Source organism: Plectropomus leopardus, chromosome 5 (assembly GCF_008729295.1).
Source record: "Plectropomus leopardus isolate mb chromosome 5, YSFRI_Pleo_2.0, whole genome shotgun sequence".
In the NCBI taxonomy this organism is placed as follows: Eukaryota; Metazoa; Chordata; class Actinopteri; order Perciformes; family Serranidae; genus Plectropomus; species Plectropomus leopardus.
In genome coordinates this window covers 29385461-29410746 of record NC_056467.1, presented here as the reverse complement: position 1 = coordinate 29410746, position 25286 = coordinate 29385461, and the positions used below count along the sequence as shown (strand labels likewise).

General features: G+C 39.8%; 1 protein-coding gene across 2 annotated transcripts; it reads left to right on the top strand.

The window, feature by feature from the left end:
* Window positions 1-430: 430 nt before the first annotated feature.
* Window positions 431-23869, top strand: rasgrp4 (RAS guanyl releasing protein 4). 2 transcript variants are annotated; one of them, XM_042486642.1, is made up of 17 exons: window positions 431-871; window positions 9294-9451; window positions 10828-10939; window positions 11151-11213; window positions 11327-11458; window positions 11598-11739; window positions 13916-14089; window positions 14231-14347; window positions 16448-16723; window positions 16818-16898; window positions 17153-17257; window positions 17387-17496; window positions 17624-17771; window positions 17860-17896; window positions 19793-19924; window positions 20028-20230; window positions 22938-23869. In XM_042486642.1, exons 1-17 carry the CDS (start codon window positions 855-857, stop codon window positions 23046-23048), a joined length of 2118 nt encoding a protein of 705 aa, XP_042342576.1. In that variant the 5' UTR covers window positions 431-854; the 3' UTR covers window positions 23049-23869. The 2 variants fall into 2 exon arrangements, with proteins under 2 accessions (XP_042342576.1, XP_042342577.1); XM_042486643.1 differs by lacking the exons at window positions 431-871; window positions 9294-9451; window positions 10828-10939 and having other exon boundaries at window positions 11157-11213; window positions 11331-11458.
* Window positions 23870-25286: the final 1417 nt, after the last annotated feature.

The following is a 25286-nucleotide window of genomic DNA, read 5'->3' as shown; positions in this document are numbered from 1 at the left end:
ACAAATCTAGGAGGAAGACGTGTGTCAGGCTTCAACAATCTTATCAGACATCAAATGATTTCTGATTCATTTGAAAGGTTAAGTTGATGTCCCAGAAAACTGCATCAAAAAGTGACATTGAGATGTGGCCTTTTTTTGTTGTTGTTTCTTCTATGTTGATGCTCTGAAAAAAGAACCACAGATGTCTCTTCCTGGACTACACTGATGGTGTTCAGATGATTGCTCATCACTATCTCTCTCAAACTCTCCTCCTCCTTCCTCTATGGGTGCTGCGTTTGTGTTCACTATTCTCTCTTTCTCTCTCTCTCTCTCTCTCTCTCTCTCCCCTCTCCCCTCCCCCTTGAGCACGCACACACATACACACATAAACGCACAGAAACTGATGTGAGTTCCCCTATCTGTCAGAGCCAGTTCCTCCATTTAAGATGCTGACTTGTTTATGTTGAAGGGACAAGTGAATTACTTTTGTTAGCTCCTGCACTCTATTTAGAAGCTTATGTGAGGCTTTTTCTCTCAGCATGTCTGCTCTGTCGCAGGCAAAAGGAGCATGAAGTCTGTTTTGTCGCTGATTTGTGGTTGATCGATATCTTTAGATAGCGAGAGAAAGAGAGAGGGAGGAGGTTGACTGACACAAGTTTGATAAGCAGGGTTTCGGCGTGGAGTTAAGTCCAGTGGATGACTGGTTGGTGGGAAACTCTCCATCCTGTGCCTGCTCTTGCTGTCCTGGACACATAAACACACAGAGGACACAGAGGAGGAGGAGCAGGGTCAACCATGGAGCTGTAGGGACACGCTCAGATGCCAGTGCCGATCACCAGTGGAGGAGGAGTGCCGCTGAGGAGAAGAGCTCTGCAATGAACAAGACCAAGAGGTAATTAAAAAAGAAGAAAGTGAAGCAAAACTGAGAGTCTGGTTGTATTCAGACTCACTTGCAGCTTCTTAGCAGTCTAAGTATGTGTCAGCAGCAAGTGTTTAGTGTGCAGCAGAGATGTGTGAACCTTGAGGTTATGAGATGCAGTGTGGTTTGTGCAAAGGCTGTCGAAATTCAAAGAGAAATGAGGGCATTTACTTTTATTTTCCGCTTGCTGTCTGGATGTTTTCTTATACTTATTTTAAGCTTGACAGTGTGGAGGCTTTGTCTTGAAAGAAAGTTTGCACATATCACACACATTCACACACGGTCACAGCTGATGTGTTTGACCCGCATATCACTGAAGACTATCAACATCTCTAATTATTTGTGTGTACTGCACACAAGCGAGCTCTGACATTCAACAATTGCATGTACGTGTAGAGCCCTGTCTGCTTACCTTTCCATGGAAAACTGCTTCTCTGTTCTGTCCAGCTAATCTCCATTTACATGTCAGTTCAATTATGTTTTTTTTGCATTAGATCATAAATACTGATGAAAAATGACACGTTTAGTGGCCTGCGTTTTCACTGGTACTTTTTTACTGCTGTAGTTGTGACCGCAGCTCTTATCAGATTGCCTGGAATGAAAGGGCTTGGTGTCAAATGTTAAGGTAGTCAGATGTGTGTGTGTGTGTGTGTGATTTAGCTACCTAAGTTTAAGGTGGACTGGTGGTGTGGCTACACTACTGTGCTTCCCCTTCATGTGGGAAGGTTATCTCACAGTTTGTTAGTATTTAATACTTGGTAACAAATATTTCTCAATACCAACTTCATTTTTTCAAAACTTTTTTATTACAGTCAGTCAGAATTCAGTGCATTCAGTGACAACATCTTTTAAAAACTATGATCTATTCTCATTTAAACGCAACCAAAAATCAGTATTTACTCTCCATTTCACATGTTTACATACTTAACTGTTAAAATGGTTACATTTACATCAAAACCATAACAGCATAAAAAATACCAGGACATGGAGTCTAAATTAGACTCCAATATGTATACAATTCCCCGGAGGATTTTTTTTTTCCTCATGATGGTGGGAATTTGACCACTAGGCACAAGGGCATAGGTTTCGTTTTTTGGCATTGGGGGGCACACATAAAACTGGGAGAAATTTTGAATATCAAACACTAAAAATTTCCTGCATTCTGCTGAATTTCTGTGCATCAATTTTGCCTTTTCTGCATCAATATAAGAAAAATGTCTTTAATTTTATCAAAATAAAAGCCCTCTGTTACTGTCATGTTTCTATTGGTGCAGAACAAAAGAATGCTTCACGCATATATTTCAGAACAGGTGCACAGAAGAGGGATGAGTGGGGCACAGTTTGCAAAGGAACTCGCAAAGTTTTTTACTTTTTTAAGTTAACTGTGTACTGGGAGGCACAAATGCATATGTTCTAAATATCAAGGGGGACGTGTCCCCTGCGTCCCCCTCCAAAATCTGCGCCTATGCCCAGCTATATGATTAGACATCTCTCTTGGATGCAATTAATGCTGGATGACAGAATATTTCCAGGGGTGGATCAGGCATGCAAAAAGATTCTTGTCTTTCAAGATGAGACATAAGGTGTGATGTGGATGAGAACTTCTGGCCAAATGCAGAAGACACACAGATTTCTTTATCACTATCCCACACACAGTGTGAATATCAACAGTTGTGTGTCTTGTTACTGGAGTTACTTATGTTTCATCTGTCTGCTGGAATTACAATAACTTATGCAAAAAAAATAGTTTCAAAAAGGATATTAAGTCACTTCTGATTCATTTTTGCAGCACATGCAATAAAGCAGTGACCTTTTTGTGGTAATCGAATCTTGATTTATGCTGAAAATATTCAATATGTAAATGAAATGTACTTTATAGTCAATAGAGTTACATGTTGCAATGCTGGCTGTGATAGTTCCGTTTGCATCATTGTGTGATGAGTGACAAAGTGTGGCTGTTTTGGTTGCATTAGTGCATTTTGGGTGTTTAGATGAACTGTTGTGCCGAGCTGCACAACACAACTGCTCATTCAACAGCATGTTGATTGAGAGAACTGAACCATTTAAAAACATGAACTTGGTACAGAGAAATGTGTGTTACCACTTATTGAGAAAAAATGTAAATCATTAGTCAGAATTATTGTTACACAAAAGGCCAAGATTTGGTTTTGTTAAGATGATTAAAACTGAGAAGGAAGACCACAAGAGGGAGGGAAAGTATGAATTAGTATTGAAGCTGAGTTGCACAGGTATTATGTCATCATCTAATAGATTAACAGCGGCAGTCCCCAAACAGTTTTATACTTTATGCACCCTTTCTGCATTTTTTCCTACTTCTTACTACAATGGTTGTTACAGTGGCTTTATTGTTGCATCAAAAGGATGAATGGTTCAGTGCAGTAGACACAGAGGGAACAAGAGAGCGCAGGTTGTGAGAGGGGAGAGAGAAAAAGAGCAGCTCACAAACAAGGCCTTCAAAGGGCCCTGGCTTCAATTAATCAATTAAGGAAAGAAAGAGAGGAATTTGCATATCCCCCTGCCAGTGTGAGAGCGAGAGAGGGAGGAAGGGGAGGGGGGGGAACTGGATCTGCAGCCAGGAGTCTTGACATGGATGGGAAAGGAGAGTGAGAAGGGGATTCCAAAGGAAAAAAAAGGAGCTGTTTCCTGAATGGCTTGAATAGAGTGAGGTTGAAGGAAGAGGAAAAAAGTGGGTGAAAAAAATTGTCAGTGAGGAAAAGGAGGTGTGGAAGGTCTTCCTAAAACTTAATCAGTGATATGATGGACCCAGACTCAAGTTCATTAAAGGTTTTATCCGCGTCAATCCCTATCAGGTTTTGACATGTGTTTCCATGGATGCACTGTTACATGTAGAGGGGTTTTATTATTTTGTGAGTCTGATTCCTTGGAAAAGGTGGATGCAAATACCCAAACGGTAGCTCCAATTGTGCTCAGATTTGCTTGGGCATCCACTACACGCTGACGCCATCTACCAGCAGCTCTCTGTCTCTGAAGCTGGCCAGGCTCATTACACAAGAAAGATACCACCGCCTGCTGCTCTGTGCGTTACCTGCTCAGCACTCTGGGGGAAATTCCCTGACAGACGTCATGACATCAATAACATTTCCCCATCAGCACTTCTGTCTGTAGTTGCAAGCGTATATCCTCATATGTGCGGCCGCAATGACAGACAGATCTGGATTCACTCTGAGTCAAAGAGAGAGATGATGAGTTGTTAAGGGCACTGAGGTGAGACAGGCATCAATCAGAAGTCAGAAAATTCATTGGCCAAATGTACAATATATTTCCATATTATAAGATTCAAAAATGTAAAAGATACACACAAACATATACAGCACACAATAAAGGAATTAAAATGGGGAAAATTAATTCAGTAATCAAAAATACATAGCACACACTTGTTCCAGCTTCTAAAATGAGAGGTTGGTTATTCATTCATTCATTTTATTATTTTTTTATTAAAATATTAATTCATCCATCCATCCATTCATTCATTCATTCATTCATTCGCCATAATCGCTTGTCCTCGTAAGGGTCGTGGGGGGGGGGCCTATTGCAGCTGACACTGGGCGAGAATGAAGTGGGGTACACCCTGGACAGGTCGCCAGACTATCGCAAGGCTGACACATATAGACAGACAACCAGTCACACTCACATGCACACCTACGGAAATTTAGAGTCACTAATTAACCTGACATGCATGTCTTTATTAAAATATTGTCAAATTAATTAATTAAATTATTTAATACATGAATGCATTCAATTAATAATAATAAATACTATAATTATTATTATCATTGTATAATACTGACTGCTTTTTATATTATTGTATATATATATTATTCTCCAGTTTTGACATTATAGGTATATGACTCATTTCAGCATTGGGGTTGGGGTGTCTTTGGGGGGGGGCCCTCCCCCAGGAAATTTGGAATGTCAAATACTTGATTTCCTGCATTTTGGTTAATTTTTAAGCTTACATTTTTTACCCGACCTTGTGAATTTATGGTGGAAAAGACTTACATTATCTCAAATAATAGTAATTTGCTACTTTTTATGGCTTTTTTTTGGTGGAGACAAATGCACATGTCCACATGACAGGGATGTATGTCCAGTCCAGCCAAGTGACCTTGATTGTAGGTTTATTCCACCAGGGTTTAGTGTGTTAACTGATATTATAGTTTACTTATTTGAATTTTGTTGGAATCAGCTAAATGACATGGCACCGCTGTCAGATGGAAACCCTCTTAAGAATCTTAAGAAAACAACAAGCTTCAAGCATCTTAAGCCTTTCTTGTTTACTAGTTGGCTAAATCTCTCTACAGAGAAGTCAATCAATATTATTTGTATGGCCCCAAAAATCACAAGTCATAGGGCTTGATAATGGACAGAAAACAATAAACCAATGGTTCAAGGACAGAGAATAAATCTCTTAATATAGCTTATCAGAGACATCACAAAAACATGATGAGATACAAGGTCTTCACTGGATGATTAAGGTGTAACAGGAGGCTGAAATGAAATGAATAATAAATAAAATGAATTCAGGCACTTGTGTGTTGTGAGGCTCACCTGTCCTCATGGTGGTACATGCTGTGCTGTTTACTGTTTTGAACGCAGTAGCCAGCTGGTGTAATGAGGCGAGGAGGAGAGGTGGGGTTTTGTTGCTCAGCAGGTTTCCAAACCAGCCGTCTGGAGCTGGACTACCAGGATGCAGAGACACTCACATCCCCTCCATCAGGGTTTCTGAATCCAGGCATAGCTTGCGGGGGGATGTGTGGCGTGTTAACTGTGACGAGCTGGATGAGACGGCAAGTACAGGCAGGAGAGCAGCTTGTGGTATAAATAGATGAGTGAATGTCATCATGTACGCACCTGTGTGAAGCTGTGCATCCAGGAGTGTCGATCCGTGGTGAAGCAAAAAAGCAAAAGTCCTATATTAGAATTTTTTACTTACATTAAAAAAATAAAGCACTGGCCTCAAAAGTCCACAGGTATTTACTCAAAATAAAAATATAAAGTACAAAGTGTTGCAATACTCTGTAACAAGGAAACGTGCTGCATTAAAAAATTTTTTTACTTAAGTATACGAAAGTATTGGTCTCAAACTATACCAAGAGCAAAAGTACTTATTATGCAGAATGAACCATTTCAGTATAATGTGTATCATTTAATTGGATTATAATGTGTAATAATTGGTAAAAGTGGACCCAATTTGAATTACTTTATATACTTTATCTGCTGGGTAGCCTGTTAATTTTCCCCTGGGGATCAATAAAGTTGTATCTCAATCTATAATATTACATCACAATTCTTTTTTTTTTTTTTTTTTTTTTTTTTTAAAATTTTGTATTATTAACCCATTAAAACTAAATTGGCTTGATTTCCTTGAAAGACATGGGAAGAAGGCAATGAGCAAATAAGAAAACGATCCAAATTTAATTTAAAATGGGAACAAAATAAGAAAATTTAAAATATTTAATACCATTTTCTGGACATGTTTTCTCTAGCTTTCTTTAAAATCATTTTCTTCTAATTTTCTACTGATTTCCTGCAGTTTTGTGGGACATTTCTTGCTAAGCTGCTCATTGCTTTTTCGCTGTGTTTTCAAAAGAAAGAAAATCAAACCAATTTGCTTAATGTTCAAAGGTTTAAATACTTGTGAGAGTCATTTGAATGCAGCACAAGAAAAGTGATGTCGATCCAGGCTTTGAAGGGTCAATCTGAATCTGCAAAGTAACTAAAGTTATCAAATAAATTTAGCTGAGTAAAAAGCACCATATTTGCCTCTGAAATGTTCCAAGTATAGAAAACAGAAAAAGTAAAGCACAAGTACTGCAGGATTTGAGTAAATGTAATTAGTTACTTTCCACCACCGGCATCCACTCATGTGTTGTAAATAAAGGTTTTATGTGCCTGCAGTGAGTGTGGATGCATGTGCATGTTGAGATATGATTTACATGTGCGTTTGTGTGTTGCTGGGAAAATGAGCTGTGCGTGCACACACACACACACACGCACACAAACACAGGTTAAGAGAAGGGGATGCAGGTCTGGTCATTCAGGGAACTTGTCGCCAGTTCTCTGAACTCAGCGTATTTCCTGGTATTATCATGAAATTAGCTGCAGCATAGAGACCGACAGTTTCACAGTGCTACACAACATACACTGTTTCTACAAATATATGCGGACAAAAACACTCAAGCATAACAATGACAGCTTTACAAAACGTACACGCAATGATCAGGAGGATTGTGAAGCAAAAAGGTTTAAAAGTAAAAATCATTTGAAAAGGGTCAGCTGCTGGTTATTGTGTAATACAGTCGGGCATTGCTAAATGGAGCCCCAGATCTGAAGAGGAAGCATTAATCGCACCATGAAACAAACGACTCTCAGATAGTTTTTTATAAACCTAAAAGGACAAAACTATTCAGTATCTAACAAGAAGAAAAGATGGGAAAATAATAAACTGTAGGAGGATCATTAAATATGGTGACAACACTGCATTCATTACTTTCATTGTCAACACTGTTGAGACCTTCATACATGCTGCCCAGTTTATACATACTGTCTGTAGAGTAGCAGACATTTATTTCCTCAATGCTTTACATAACACTGTAGTAATACCTTTAGCCTCAGTGTATGCCACAAATGTCACTGCTCTTTTGTGAATAGACACAGGTGCTGAAAAAGGAAACTGAAAGGGAGTACAATGCAGTATTTTACTTTTTCAGCCTAACTTTCACATTTTCAGCGGACAGGCTGCTATAACTACTGTTTCACAGTATGCATTAATACTTTAAAGGCAGTGGACAAGAACTGGCAATTTAGACCAGAGGCCAGGTTAACGAAAGCTTTTAAGAGTAGAAATTCTGAGACAGCTCCTAACTAAGCCTAAGTACTAGCAAGGAGTTACAGCGTAGGAATAATTTAGGAAAGTTCTCAAAGCAAAGCTTTGAGAAAAGAAGGGAAAGAAACTTTTATCCTAGTGAGGAGGGAGTGATTGACCTTGTTGCTAGACATGATGCATTCTTTTTAAAAGGTGTGATTGGTTGTCACAGACATGCCCTTTTATGTGTAAAGTGTGGACACCCAGTGGAAATGAAATTGTGTCACAAATGAGACTGTGAAAGTACTATTTGTGTGATGACGCTGTTGCACTGTTGTATTTTTCCAGTAGCCAGTGTTGTCATCACTTTATTTTCTGGAGAGATGTGAGCACATTTCTGATGACACTGACCACAATCTAATCTGTAACATGTCATTAACTCACTGTCATTGATCGAATATTTCTTCCAACTCTTTGTGTTTCTGACATTTTTTTCCCTTTGCTTAAGAAGCTCTTAAGCCTCTTAAAAGCCTTTCTCCATTCTCTTAACAGTTTTTTCACCTTAGGAGTTTGTTTTTAAGGGCTAAGATGCTCTGTGAATAACTTTTATCTTAACTAGGACCTAGTCTCAACTTTAAGTGGAAACTCTTTGTACTACGAAGCTTTGTGAATATGCCCCAGAACTTTTGAAGCTCTAAAAATGGTCTTCTCTCATTTCGAAACACTTAATAAACACAGCTACTTTGCTGGGTTTTTTAAAATTCGTGCAAGGACATACAGTAGGTATTCTAATTTGAACATCATTAGCTCATGTAATGGCACAGGCCCAAGGGTCAGAAGTGTCAGGGCCCTCCCTGGCCTTCATCTGCAAAATCTCACTCAAATTACCAACCAGAGAGAGACTCAAAATGACCACCAAAAAAAAAGAGAGAGCGATTCAAAGGAACTACAAAGACATGCACATAACTCCAAAATTAGCAAAACAACCACAACAGAACACAAAATTACCTCAAAGAAACAAAAAAGATGCACCACGACTACAAAGAGATGAAAACAACAATAAAAGAAGAGGCAAAACCTCTTCGTGTCTTGCTCCTTTGTAGGAGAAGTGGTGGGGGCCTTTTGCATAACTGTGCCCAGGGGCCTGTTGTCTCATAATTTGCCCCTGATGTAAAGTTATGAGCTCCATTTTCCACCAGTCTGTAGCAGGACTAATACTCCCTTCTTCTGAAATCTGCAACACTTACAGCAGTACAAAATGTAATGTCATATAATGAACATTTTCTGGACTGAACTACCATTGTTGGTCTTCCAGGCTGTTTCAGGTGCAGAAACACAGGACGGTGTTCAGCTGTTTGCTGTTGTTGTGGCAGTGCATGATGGTTAGGCAGCTGCAGCGCTGTAGAACAACTTATCAGATGAAGCGAGTTGCGTTTCCTCAGATGCTGACCTGCACTCTCTCACCACACTCTGCTCTACTTATTTCTAGGCTACTTAAACTCCCCGTCTATGTCTGACTCTCTCTTTCTCTCTCTTTTTCTCTCTCAGGAAGGCCAGTGGAGAGAGCAGGAAGCTGGTCCAGCGGAGGAGGAATACATGTCCCAGTCCTCAGGACATCACCCGGGCCCTGCAGAGCCCCATCTCTGCTCCCAGTGCCAGCGCTGCCAGCCTGGATGAGCTCATCCAGCGCTGCCTGAACTACTTTGGTCAGTCTCTGTCCCTACGTGTTGGCATGCTCTCCCAAAGTTTGTCATGTGTCTTTACTCTTTATCACAGCCAGGTTATATAAATGAGGGATGAGGGAAAGGGGGGGGGGGGGGGGGGGGGGGTCAGGGTGAGAGAGACTGGCAGGGAGGGAGGGAGGGAGACAAAGGGCAGTCTCATACAATCAAGCTTTGTTCCGCTGGGCTGCAGAGGCCAACGAGCTATTTCCACGCAGTGTTAAACTATACAAATCTCTCTCCCTTCTGCCTCTTTTTCACCAATCTCATTCCTTGGTCAGTTCATCCAAATCACAAACACAAACATGTCTATAAACCACTAGTGATATCTAGCACACAGAATATGGGTATGAGATATCCACTGGTGAGAGTCCTGCTGCCACAGTGATGGAGGTGAATAGAATTTCTTTTGTGGTGCTCGAAGATTAAAAATTGACCTTTGAAAAATTCAACAACACGTCTATCCAAAAAATAATATCCGATATGGATAATCAAATTGTTAAATAATAAACTTCCAAACAGAATATGCATAAAAATAATATTGATAATGACAGCAAGGCATTCAATTTTAAGGGGAAAAAAAAGACCAACAAAACATATGAAGCTTTTTATATCTACCTATCTACCCTTTTTCCTTAGTATCTAAAACTTCAACAGTTCTAAGAGTTATTACGGGGGGGACATATTTCAAAAATGTAAATATGTCTGAAAATACTCATGATTCAAACATATTATTAGTAAAGATAAATCAGCCTACTCTTTAAAACAACACAACATTTAAGTTATAGTACACAACATTAATGATAGGTTAACTGTTACCCATGAATTATGTGAGCGAGCTAGCGCTGAATAACTGTGCGGCACCTGTCCATAAAGGTAAAGTAAACTAGTAAACCACAATGGATTGTTATGTAACTTTTCAAGCAACCAACTGTGACACACGTCCACCTCTAAAACCACTAAAGAAAGTGCAGAGGATGAGGCTAACGCACCTAGTGAAGCTACAACTGCTTCATCTCTTCATATACCTTAAGGTCCTTGGCCTGAAAAATGTTGAAGACCCTTGAAGATCCCTGACGTCATTTCATTTCAAGCTTAACACAGACAGACACTCACACCTACAGGAAACTTAAAAGTGTCTCATCTCCTTGAGCTGCATGTCTGGAGGATGGGACAAAAAGACAAAACACCAGGAGAAAAACTAATATGAAAATCTAAAAACCTGCTCAAATAGAACTGAAATGACTGAAGTGACCCAAAATGAACTGAACTGAGCTGTTTGACCACTGAGTCGCCATCCTGTCCACACTTTCTGTTGTTTTCAACCACATTAATCCTGAGCTGCTGTGTTTTCGTCATAGATTCAGAGGGGAAGCTTTCCAGCCCCAGAGGGACCCAATTGGTACACATGACCCTGATGATGCACAGTTGGGTCGTGCCATCTCAGATGTTCGCCCAGAAACTTCTCACTCTATATCCTCCACTGTCACTCAGAGCTGTGGTCCCACCGGTGCACTGCTCCCAATCACATGTCCACGCTCATTAATCAGATCAGCAAACAGGCGTAGCTTTGTTTTGTGCTCCTTGTTGGCAAAGCAGATTTGAAGTATATATCCCTGCTGGTGTTCAGTGTGACGCTGTGCCATATCTGCAGTGTGTTTAGATCCTTGACTCTTTCTCTCACTTATAAGGATTGTCCCTCGGACAGGAGAGTACTGAGACGGACACAGATCTGCCACCTCATCAGGTGAGTAAGGACACCTGGCACATGAGTGTGTAGTAAGACAAAATGTGACAGAACTGATTGTCCTGCTCAGTTTGCGTGTTTTAAGCATATTTTCTGCCCTGCTTCGTGGCAAGGCAGTGGATCAGCCAGTTCCCAGCGGTATTCGAGGCAGACCCCCTTCTGGAGCAGACTATGGGGGACCTGTGGGAGCTGGTGAGGTCAGACGGAGAGGAGACACACTCGCAGCTCATCGACACCTCCTGCTTGTGAGCCATGTTGTGATTTGATTAACAAGACGCTCTGGAGGAATTATAATTTGCTTATTTGGCCACAACTCAAACAACGTTCTGTATAAATAAATAAAAAAGTCTGTTTTTGTCCTGTTGCTTGGCTTTCTTTTCCCAGAAGCCCTCATGTGAACATATTCCAGGCCCCCTCGCCCTCTGTGAAGAAGAGGAAGGTGTCTTTGATCTTCGACCACATGGAGCCTGATGAGATGGCTGAGCACCTCAGCTACCTGGAGTTCAAGAACTTCTGTAACGTTTCAGTAAGTTCAGTGCACAACTTCTCACTAACTGCTCTTCTTACTTTGCTTATTGAGACCTCATCGAGTTGCAGAAATGTTGCACTGAAAAACTGTTTAAAAAGCGCATACCATGAAGATTTGATGACATGCTTAACTGACCAAGTCCCAATAAAATGCCAAATGTCATATAACATAACAAGTTGCCTAATGGTGAGAGTGAGTGTCTTCCATGCTTTTTAAAATATCCCTTAGTATCAAAACATTTGTAAGAACAACTCTCAAGTTACAAAACTGTGAGAAATCTATTTGTCTGGTGTATAATATCTGCAGCAGCATAACTTACTCTGTATTTTACTGGTTAAAGCATCTCATCTGTGAGGTTAAATGGAAAGAGCTCCAAAATATCTGCACCAAAATCCATTTACTTAAAAGGTCCAGTGTGTTGGAAGCAGGTCCCCTCCTTTGCATGGATGTGAGAGATGGATACAGTATGAAAGTTGCTCAGTGATGCATGAGGCCAAAAAAGCTCATATTCTATGGAGTGAAATTACCCACATCTGCCCCAAAGTGGGGTCCATTAAATAAGCGTACTAGAGACTTCAGCCAGTCTACCAGTTAACTTCTGTTTAGCCCTGCGCTCACTTGAATGGGGATTAAATGATTTAATTATGTGGATCTTTTATTCTTTTTCAAATGTTACTGAACTGACTGGATCAAATGCTGATAGTGAAACAAATCACTTTACGGGGGTCACAATGCTCAAAAAAATTATCAACTGAGTTACAGAAATCTTTTACACAAGGGGAAAAGTCTATTTGGGCCCAATGGCATGAAGTGACTCACCTGGAAGCTGTAATTCAACGTTTTCCCACTACGTAAAATTGGCACAAAGTCTGATGCTGTTACTGTGGGCTTCATGGATGTATAATGAGACCGGGATACAGGCCCCATTCAGTCCTATGAAAGTCGCCCAGTGGTCCATGAAGCCTAAAAAGCCTTATTTCTGCCTTTATTTCCCCAGATCTTCTGCACTATTGTGCATCACTATCCCAGAAAGCAAGTGCTACAAAGACGAGTGTTGCAGAACGGCTAACTTTCACTTACTTGAATGTCAATAAGATTGTTTAATCATTGTCTCTTCTAGGCTTTCCAGCTGTTATTAAACTAAATGTATTGTGATGCTCAAAAATGTTATCCACTGATTTACTGGTGTCTTTGTTACCATGTAATTCTATGGGGAAAAAGTCTTCTTGGGCACATTGGCAACATAGGCCTACACCTGGAAGTTGTAATTCAACATTTTGTCGCAATGTAAAATTGGTACAAACCCGATGCTGTTCCTGTGGGCTTCATGGATGTATTAAGAGACCAGCATACAGCATTTGAGGTGGGGCCTCGTTCATTAAGTTGCTCAGTTTTGCATGAAGCACAATGAAGCTCTGTTTGGGATGAAATTACTCAGACCTTCCACATTATGGAGCCCATACAGCAAGTGCACTAGAGACTTGCGGCAGCAGAGCGTGGCCAAGTGGCTTCTGGTTCAGTGCTCTGAATGCTTGAATGGTGATAAAATTATTTAATTGTGAGGCTCTTTTAGATTTTCAAAATGTTAAAACAGGTCATTTTGCAGGTATTTCGATGCTGACAAAAATGTATCCACTTCTATGCAGACATCCTGTTTACTAAGTAAAGCTATGGGTATGGCATCATGTGACATACCAGAAAGTTGTAATTCCAAGTTTGGCCACTATACAAAATTGTCTTTAAAGCCTCGTGCTCTCCCTGTGGGCTTGCTTCTACAAAGTCAGTCATGCCGTGTGTGCTACAGCAGTCCAGAATGGACAAACCAAATACAGGCTCTAGATCGGGCCATTTGTATTTTTGCATTTGTCACAACAGGTGTCACTACACACTTGGTACACTAAATACTACACTGCAGACTGCTGATAATAATTACATGTCAGAGTCGGAGCCTTTACGAAGTGTGTCTTATTAGAAAATAATATATTTCTTTTTATTGACAAGTTAAGCAAAATTGTCTTCCCAGATGTTGGGTAATTGTTTTTTCATGTAGTAGAAAAACAAATTAGGATCTGGTCTTTCAGTAATTTGGTAACAGATATCCACTCTACTTGTACACCTGAGTGATAACTGCAAAAGTTGTTTCCTGCCTGACCACTGCTATCTGATTGGCCAGTTCCTAGACTACCGCAGCTATGTGGTGCGAGGCTCGGTGAGGGACAACCCCGCTCTGGAGCGATCGGTCATGATGTGTAATGGCGTCTCGCAGTGGGTCCAGCTGATGATCCTCAGCAGACACACGGCCCAGCAGAGAGCCCAGGTCTTCACTAAGTTCATTCATGTGGCTCAGGTAAACTCACAGAGGGATTAAACACCATAAAAACTAAGCTAAGAAGCTCAGAGGGATTTTTCTTTGGCTGCCAAGAACTGGACTTGTTTGTTTTTTGGGGAAATGACCTCATGTGATGTGACTCTGCTCTTTCCTCTACAGAAACTTCGAGCTCTGCAAAACTTTAACACTCTAATGGCAGTGACTGGAGGCCTCTGTCACAGCTCAATCTCTCGCCTCAAAGACACCGCGAACCTGCTGCCTCCTGACATCACTAAGGTTTTTCACATATTACACATTTCCATGAGTCAATCTGATGATGATAATCTCACCACAAAGCTAGAATGATTCAACTCTTCTATTTTGAATCAAACTCCTTCTTGGACTTTTTTTTGGCTTCAGTGTCTTTGCTTCATATTGATTTTTGTAACCAAGAAAATTGTTTTTGTAACTTCTACCTTATTTTACTGTCAAGATGCACTATTAAAGGAGCTCAGCATGTGTGCAAGTCCCAGATATCAATCAAACTTGTTATATGAAAGAGGAATAATGCATTCAGGTACAACAGCAAACTAGAGAAATATCCGGCTGGTATAGTTAAACTTTAATTCAGTTCAATTTAATTTCAAATTCAACAAATGTATTAATCCCACTAGGGACAATTAGTTAAGAGCAGCATGTTAATACTACAAATGCACACACAAAAACCCACATAGCAGCATTCACAATATATAACCAGGCAAGTGCACCAGGAGCCAAGGCAACGAATAAGTCTAAAGTGCCAGTTTTTAGTTAAATGCGCATTACAATATACGTCATACCATATACGGGTGTATGACACCTACAGGAAATTTAAATTCTGACTGCCAAAAGGATAATAATTTGTTTTCTTTTGGGAGACAATACTTTTAACTCTCCTCTTGATGTTTCTGTCTTTTTCCTTCTGTGTCGTTATATCAGTTCTTTCTTTGTAGTTGTTCCGTTACATTGTTACAAAAAAATAACATTATTCACCCCCTAGAATCCACTATTAAATATATAGTCCAATGCAAGGCCACAACTATGTCTTTTTCATGTGCTGACAGAACTGTATATAGATTTTTCGACTGAATGTTTTTATTTGATCGCTTAAAGGAGCCGCTTGTAAGAAAGAACAAACAGACCCCAGGGTTTAAAACCAGTAAAAAAAAAAAAAAAAAACAACAGACAAATAAAACAGTTTCACTATACAAATCAGTGTTTCCGTGATGCTGTTCAGCTTGTCAGAGATAGGTCGCCGGCCCAGAACCTGCTAATGTGTGCTCACCTTTTTGTGTCTGATAACTTAATCAGACCTCAGGAGGTTTTTATTGGGAACTAGAGGTCTTTTCCTCTCCAAAAACAAATGAGCCCAGTGTTTAAAACCAATGAAAACAATGACTAAAGCAGTATCACATGAAAAATTGTATTTCAAGGCTCTCCTCATGGATAAGCTGCTACCTACGGTGACCTACGTGAAAACGTAGATTGCTCTATTTAGAGCCAGTGTTTGGTTTTTTCGTTCTGGGCTTCTGTAGTAACATGGTGGTGCAACATGGTTGCCCATTGTCATTACAAATTTGTAAAATAGTACCGCTTTGACAGTGCTTTTGTTGTAGGATTGCGATGCCAAAAGCTGCCATCCTGCCATTAAACCCATCAGTACAGCGTCAGATGAGAGTGCAGCTGAACAGAACAGGTTGTGTTGTTATTATACATCAGCGGATGGCTGGACGGCACCGGCCGCATCACTTGAGAAAGTGGCTGGGTGGAACCTATTGCATCTCCATGAAATGCAGCAGGATAGTGTCAAGTTGATATGCTGCTGGTAACAATTAATATAAGGAGTGAGAGGTAGATGGTTTCAGTAAACCCCAGACTTTCATGCAGGAGTCCAGTGTTCATTTCCTGTCTGAAAGTGATGGGTTTTTTGTACACCTTATCATGTGCCTCTTTCCCCTCGTTCTAACTATCCATGGCAGCATGTGCTTTTGTTGGCACCCTGGTATTGGTTGCCAAGTGCTTGTGTTGTCATCATGGTAACAGGATCCCAGAACATAAAGAGCGGACACAGAAGGATACCTAGAGTGTAAAATTTAGACAAGCAAGTCCACTTGAAAGAGGCAATATGTTACAACTTGGGATGAGAACGTGTTGAACGTGCCGGACTCCATGAATGAGGACCTGCTCCAAACATTCTTCTTATATTATAATTTATTTCTGCTAATGTATCCCCATAAATGATACACACTGGACCTTTAAATTTGTATTTTAATTTTCATGGCTCCACTTTAAATAACTATCTAGAGAAACATGACAATCTCATTCATTACTACTCTTTGAATCTTTCTCCTCTTTCAGGCCCTGAGTGAGATGACAGAGCTGCTTTCCTCGCGCAGCAACTACAGCAACTACCGGCGGGTTTACAATGAATGCACCGGCTTCAAGGTGCCCATCCTGGGCGTCCACCTGAAGGACCTGATCTCGCTGAACGAGGCCCTGCCGGACTACATTGACGAGGACAAGATCAACCTGAGCAAGCTACAGCACCTGTACAGCAACATCAATGACCTGCTGGCCATTCACAGCTGCACGCCGCCCTTCGAGGCCAATAAGGACCTCCTGCATCTGCTCACGGTACTAGACAGACACCAACAGGAGATTTTTATAAGAATTCAGACAAAATGTATCCAAGAAGTACATCTTGAGTTATGTTCTTTTAATGCTTCAGCTCTCTCTAGATTTATACTACACTGAGGATGAGATTTATGAACTTTCGTACACCAAGGAACCCAAAAACACCAAGATCCAGGTCAGTAGAGCTTCATACTCCTCGCATCAGAATCACACTCTTTTCACAAGAGGAGGGAGATTTGTGTGCTCTCTGTGGGTGTAACATCTTCTTCAAAACAAAAGCGCAAACTCGGTGCTGAAGTACATCAAACTCAGCCACATCAAAGTGCTGTACGTTAGGGAAGTGTGTTATGTGGTGGGTGTGCTCTCTTTTGTCTTGTTTCTCACATGTGCAGTCCTTCGCATCTCATCACTGCATCTATTGCTCCACAGCCTGTAGCTCCAGTTAAAGCGCCTGTAGTGGCAGAGTGGGGTTCAGGGGTCACACCCAGGCTCGACCCCGACACCATCTCTAAACACGTCAAACAGATGGTGGATGTGAGTATGTGGCGCTGCAACAGCCTCCTGTCTTTCACTTCCTTATTACTCGGCAGGCCAAAGCAGAACTAACCAACTGCTCCCTGACAAGTGCAACTTGATGTCTGATTGCTCTGTTGCCCCCTGCAGTCCATCATGAAAAACTACGACCAGAACCAGGATGGTTACATCTCACTGGAGGATTTTGAGAAAATAGCAGCCAACTTCCCCTTCTCCTTCTGCACTCACGAAACTGACAGGTGAGGAAGCTGCAACAGGCATGAAGGCCCCTCACTGTGACGTGGCTGCAGAAACAGAGACATGAGCTTCTGAAAGGTTTCTAAAAACCTAAACTCACTTACTCACTTTGGAAAATTTTCTGCCCAGGGAGGGACAAATCAGCCGTGAGGAAATCACCTCTTACTTCATGAGGGGAATGTCTATATGTGCCAAGCTGGGCTTCAACTTCAATGCACACAACTTCCATGAAACCACGTATAAACGGCCCACATTTTGTGAGACTTGTGGAGGCTTTGTGAGTATCCACTGTGTCCATTCTGGGGTTTTATATAAATGGCCAATCAAACTGCAGTATCACATGTGTCATGTGTGTCCTCTTGTAGCTGTGGGGAGTCATCAAACAGGGATACCACTGTAAAGGTAAGATCACAATCAACTGTGGAATACCAGCCCTCACTTCATTAAAATGTTTCCATCGTTCTCATTTAAGTCTTAAGTGAAAAAACACCTGTGCTGTAGTTAATGTATTATTGTGTTGATGTGTATGCATCTACTCCATTTATGATGATTACAACTACTTATTTGTTTGTTATATTGTCATGTTATGGAGAGAATTACTGTTAGAATTTTAATGGTTTGTAAATTATGAAGGGAAAAAAATTTATTAAATTAAATAATTAAATTAAATTGACAATCCATGTCATACATCCTTCATCAAAGACTAATCAGCTTCATCAGAGCCTATTATAGGTAAAAGAAGTTAAAGGGTCAGTTCTCCCATTTTACAAAATCTTATTTTCTTACTAACCTGTGACACATGGCCAAGCAGAGGTTTCGGCAGCTACCTGCAACTTAATCACCAGAATTAATGTTGGCATTGTATGTGAGAACCACAGATACTTTACATTTGCATGTCACTATGTTGCCGATACGTTGTAACTTTATATTTTAACAATGCTGTGGTTAACATGTGGTTACATTTATAAATGATTTGGTTATTGTCATGTAATTTTTAACTCAAAATGAGACATTTCAGAGGCGTAATCGTCGTCGTAGACTTGAGTTGGTTGACAATGCAACTGAAGCATACCACGTGTGACAGACAGTGATATAACTTGTCATTTTCCACACACCAATCAAAACATTGGATTCACTCTTCCTGTTTTTTATCCATTCCCTAAAATCATCTGATCATGTTACCATGAAAACATGTTTGTTCAATAAACAGGACTTTAGATGTGCTTGATCCAGGATGAAGCCAGGGTAACACAACCTGTTACAGTGACCTAAAATGTGTCATTAGCCTGGCTGAGTTATACACAAGTTCAGATAAGAAATAAAATATAGAATCATGGGTTTGGTATATGTGATGCAATTAATCATGACATAACCCTACTGAAAAAATAGTGAAGTCTCTGTAAAAAACAGCTGCCTATCATGACATGATCCCTGCAGTGAATGCAGTAATGTCATTGTGAAATACAGCCACTTTTTGTGTCACTACCCCAGCAGGAGACACGATATTTCTGTAATCAACATCGGCTTTTTGCAGAAATCACAGTCATATCTTGGTAAAAAAACAAACAAAAAAAAACCAACAGCCCCTTTTTATATTGTTATTCCATCAGGAAACACAGTAATGTCCCGGTGATTAAAAAAAAAACAAAAAAACAACAACAACTGCTTGTAGTGGCACTATCACGGCAGGAAATGCAACAAGTCTCAGTAAAAAACAGCTGCTTTTGCAGCGATGTCTCCTTACAAAACAACCACTTTTACGGGCCACTATACTGACAGAAAAAACAGTGATGTCTCAGCAAAATCAAAACTTTTCAGTGCCACTATCCTGTCAGAAAAAACAGAGACAAGTTGCTACAAAACTACCCATTTTGGCGGTTTGTTGGTCTGAAACAGTGGCCTGCAGCTTGACAGCCATCTTGCTTTAGTGACACAGTATCCACCATCCCCAAAGTCAGCTCAAATACTATGGCTCTTTAGAAACAATTTGACATTTATGAAACATGCAAATGTACATATTGGTGGTTTGCAGAAATACACAAAAGTGTTGCAAAAAGTATTGAATCAACAGACATTTTGTAATTTGAGTAAACTGATCCTTTAAGTAGTGTTGCTTCTTTTAGAGTCTTAATATTGAGCATAGCATTGGTTCAGGCAGGCCACGGAGTCAAGCGCTGCTACTGTTGATATCAGCTGATATCATGAAAGCCCTCATCAGCTGATGGCCAGCTGATTTGCCTCTAAGCATCTGATTCGCTTGTCTAAGTGGTCCTAATGAAATGTTTTTCTGTCCCTTAGACTGTGGAATAAACTGTCACAGACACTGCAGAGATCTGGTGGGAATGGAGTGCTTGAAAAAACACAAAAACACAACTGGGTCCTGTCCGTGCACCCCGGCCCCTGACTCAAGAACCAAGGGCAACAGCTGGAGTACGTCCTCCCTCCATCACACGCAGAAATCATCACCTGAATATTCACTGCCTAGAAAACCCTATTAAACCCAGATCACTGATGTCTTACTGTTCACTGTCAGGTTCAGAGGAGGAGACCTTTGTTTTCCCCCAAAGTAACGACTCAGAAAACAACCAGGGCACCTCTCTATGGAAAAATAACAGCAGCGACTTCACGCTTTCGGACCGCTCCACTCAGACAGATCCTGGAGTTTGGACGCCTGAGAAAAAGGACAAGCGGGGAAACCACCACAACTCTCTCGTACATGCATCCCCGGACAGAAGGGTGAGACATGAGTCTCTTCAACATGATCATACAGAAGCACAGAGTTTCTCAACTTTTTATTTTTATTTTATTTTATTTATTTATATATAAGTCTTTGGATTGACTTCATTTGGGGTCATCCAATGTAGAGAAACTACACAGTAAGAGTTTCCAGCAGTGATTCCCTTTCAGATGCTACTACAGAAGCAAATAAATAACAAGTCAGTCACCTAAACCGGCTGCTTAAAGTGTCCATTCACTAAAGTTATTGTCAAGCACATTGGAAAAATATGTACTTAAAAGTTGGCTGGTGTGCATTTACAAATTAACAGACAGTTTTGATATTATGGTACAATCAGTATGTGTAGAATATTTGTATGATTACAGGATCTCTCATTCAGATAGCATAAACTTGTGACTAAATTTCTGCCAAAGTCAGAAAATTTTAACCCTTAGGGACAGTTTGGCACATTTTAAGTACTTTTCATTTGATAATTTTGGCTGTGTTCATGAATATAAATTTTGGCAAGATTGTGTATTTTTGTTTAATCTTGGAATTTCCAGCTCAGTTCCTACAATAAGTCTAAAATACACAGTGGAAACAAAATTGTTACATTCATACTGTTAAGTGCAAAGCATAAAACATGCACTGAATTATTTCTGGGTGTCATTCTGGACTTTTGCCTTAGACTTAGTCATTTTTACTATTTTCCACATGATGAGGAGAAAATACATGCTATTTCCTCTAGGTACACTGTCACAGTCAATGCTGCAGCTAACCGCTGACATATCCCAGACTGTGTGTATATTGCAAATATTTTGATATTTGATATTTATGGTTAGGACTGATGTTGGTTAAAGAAATAAACTCGGTGAAAGTGGAAAATCATATTTATATAGGATATTTTTAAACCCTGGTTTTAAAAAAGCACTGTTTGTGCGCAGAGTGATACTTGTGTGCGTTATAATCAAGCAGGCATTAAGGGTTAATTTCTGCAAACTCTGGCGGTGATTTTGTTTTGCACGCCCCCTCCCCGCACCTGTTCTCACTTAGCTTGGTTGATTAGACCTCTTGTCTTAAATCCCTAACACAACACAGCAAGTTAAACCGAGAAATAATCCCTCCTGTGCCAAGCATGTTGTCCTTTCTAAAAGTCAGTCTCATTCACAACAGAGAATAGAGTAAAATAGAGAACTGAGAAAAAGAGCCTCTGTTAACTCAGCCTTACCACTAAATGTACTGAGCTTAAAGTGTTGGTTTTATTTATATAGTTTTTAAGAACAAGGAGGTGGATGAAATTATGTTTTTGCTGATCAAAAAGTTCAAGATTTAAGTTTTACATATTCAAAAGCATCATCTCTTTCTAGAAACAACTCTTTCTCAAACCTGACTGTCGAGTGTTTTTAGAGGATTGCTCTCTTTAAAAGTGACCCTAAAATAAATAACTAAAAACAACATATTTTTCCTCATACCTGTATTGTTTTTTATCAGTCCAGATAGTTTTGGTGTCAGTTGTTGAGTGTTGGAGGTATCGGCTGTAGAGATGTCCGCCTTCTTTCCAGACTAAATGGCACTCAGCTTGTGGTGCTCAAAGCTCCAAAAATACATTTGGAAAAACTCGTCAGCAAAGTCTCTTTGCAGAAATCATGACCCGGTTACTCAAGATAATCCACAGACTTTGCTGTGAACAGTTTCATGTAGGAACTATTTTCTCTCTACTAAGCTACACTGAAGGAAGCGTGCATCATCTACTCATGGACGAGAGCTGTAACACTCTGCAGCTCAAGGGTGATCGTACTACATCCATGGTGGTGCTAGGTAGCAGCTAGCAGTAGATGCATGTTTTCCTCTGCGCAGTGATATGGTTGGAGGGTGTGGTTTGGTCGAAAGGAAATAGTTCCTCATGAAACTGCTCACAACAAGGTGTGTGGATTCTCTTTTGTAACTGGATCATGATTTCCAGAAAAACTCACTGCTGTTGAGTTTAAATGTTTTGAAACTTTCTGCTGTAATGGTACAATCATTTATGTGTTTAGAATCTTTGTATGATTATAGGCTCTTTCATTCAGATAGCATATGTTGTGACTACATTTCTGCCAAAATAACAACAAGGTCTGTTGGTCATCTTGAGTAACAGGATCATGATTTCTGAAGCGAGACGTTGCTGATAAGTTTTTCAAATTTTTGATAGGTATCTTTGTGCTTTTACTTTTCCTTTTTAAAATATATATTTTTTAAAGCACAAATGGAAATCTGATGTATTTTTGGAACTGCATTTGCTCTATATTTTGAGCATCAAATAATAAAAACATTGCAGTGCAAAGCATTGCAAAGAAAAAAAAGGTTTCCACATTTTTGTTTTTTTTCCCACTAAATTATCGAGCACATTGTTATATTTTTACTTTTATTTTTTTTATTTTGTGCTTTGAGCACCATAAGCCGAGTGTTATCTAGTTCTATTATATTGAAGAGAAGGCTGATATCTCTATGTCAAAAACCTCAACACTCAGCAACTCACACCAAAACAATCTAGACTGACAAACAGCACTACAGGAGGAGAGAGGGAAAATATGTATTTTGGATTTTAAGGTGATCTGTCCTTTTACATACTTTCTCTGTAGATAAAAAACTTTGCATGGCTCTACTTTCCCGATAGGAAACAATGAGGTTTTTCCACAATAAAATATTGTTTCTGTTAGTGAAAAGTTTTTCAATTGTGTTTTCCAGGTCAATACACTTCCACACAGAGCCCGCGGCTGCTCCATGCCCGTTTCCTTCCTGCAGGAGAAGATGGAGGAGCTGCATCTCTACAAAGACAAGAGCAGAGAGCCAGACTGAACGCTCCATCCTCTAACATTTCCCCTCATGGACATAAACATCCAGACACCACCATGTCTCTGACAAAGCTGTCTGACTGGTGTTGAACTGATGAGATTCACTGGTCATTCACATCAGAATGCCAGAAATTATATGTATGGACTCCGTCGTGTTTAAAGTGTGATGAAATGTTTTTATTATTTTATTTTTGTCAGCATTGTTAATTTGGCAAATTGTTTAGGCTTCAAACATTAATTCTGTAATTTATGAACACCTCCTCTTGTTTTTAGAAATTTGTGCCTTGGCTCTCTGGTGCTACAATTCAACCTCAGTTCAAAAGGTAATTTATGACGACAGACACAGAGGGTTTCCTGATCACACATCATCAACGCAGGGTGGGAAATTAACACTAACATCAACACATTTCTGGTTAATTCTAACTCTGGCAGCTATTTGACAACTCTGCTCATCATGAATTTGGAAATTTAAACATTTTTAGAGTTACTGTTTGTTTGGCTTTGGTGAGATGAAGACATTATGCACGAGACAGTTATCTGTTCATTTAAAGGGATCGTTCAGATCTTTTGCAGTGTGATGTATGATTGTATGAGGTGCTTAGTCAGTGCATTACCTACAGGAGGTGTCAGTCGGCACGCTCGCATTTTGGAGAAGCAGGCTGGAAGGACAAGGAGGCTAAAACAATGAGCTGCTGTGGAGGGAGTAGCAACAAACCTCTTTTAGCCAGTAGCAGCTGTTATCGGTTTAACTCTGTGAAACATGAGAAAACTGACTTGATTTCTTTCAAAAACGTGTGAAGACAATGAGCAATGAAAAAAGAATTGACCCAAAAATTAGCAAGAAATTAGTAAAAAGGACAAGAAAATTACCTGAAACAAATTCATTTTTTAAAAAAACAAAACCTGGAAAAGGTGCTTAAAAATGATATTTAATTTTTTTAAAAAATTATGACAATTATAAATATAGTTTTTCCCTAGCATTTTTCTTTTCACAAAAAATTTTTTTCCAAATCTACAAACTTGTAAACTGTGAAACATTTATCAAGGAAAGGAGAGAAAATAAAGTCTTTATTGTCCCCAAGAGGCAATTTGGTCTGCAACAGCAATCAACACAACCAATTCGCACCATAACAAGATAATAAAATCCATGATGACACTACGCAGTTAAAAGATGTTCAGGAATAAAACACCATTTGGACAACAAAATGTAAACGACAAAAGGACACAGATCAACATGCATAATTCCTGCTGCAGTGACAAGCAACAGCCATCGTAAAGCGCCATCTTTACGAATTACCAAGTTGCGGATTTCCTTTTTGTTTGTATGATTGTGCAACCTTGGTGGTCAAAACGGTTAGTTCTGATTCATGAAAGTCACACAATGACACAAACATACCAAATGATACAGCAAGCCAGACAGGCTGCAGCTCTCATGTCAAGCCAGCCAAAATGACAGTTTTTGTCGGTGGATTCTGGTGGCTTTGATGAAAGTATAAACTGGTAACAGAAACTGCGGCTTCTTTGTCAGGACACACCATCTGTCGGAGAGGTAAAGCACTCTCAATATAGCATACACTTGCGCATATTTTACGTTTTTAGGTGGCTTAAATACATTTTGCTGCTGCTGCAATCCACAGATGTTTCTGTTTCTATTCTTCTGCTGCGTCTCCAAACGATGGGCGGGTTGACCACCAATAATGTGACCACAGAAAAGTGCCTCATACATCTCTACATACAACTATCCCTTAATTATTTTATTAGGCCACATTACTTTGCAAATTACTGAAGCCTTCTTCATGGAAAAATTGGATTTACTAGATTATTCTATCTTGATATTCCATCTTGTTATTTGCTTGGTTAAATTTTCAGACATTTTTTTTTTATTTATTAAAATGTTTATTGCCACCACAAACAAGGTAAAATGACATATACCGTGACATCAGAATTTGTCCACCTGTTTGGTTGGTGATAGGAGTTCGTGAAATCTCATCTATAAACCACCGCAACTTGCAGTGGAAAGCGTTTATTTCCTGCCCTCGCAACATTTTAGACTTTCAGATTTCTCAAACAGTTCATTCAAAGTTCAGCAGGACTGCACTGGAACTATGCTACAAAACTGGCATGTTTTTTTTTCTTTAGCTGAACGCTTGTTTGTTTTGTCCTTTCTCCTGAGTGTCAATCTTGTTGAAAATAAGAAAGATACACCATCAGTGACAAATTACGCAGTACGAGTTTTGTTTGA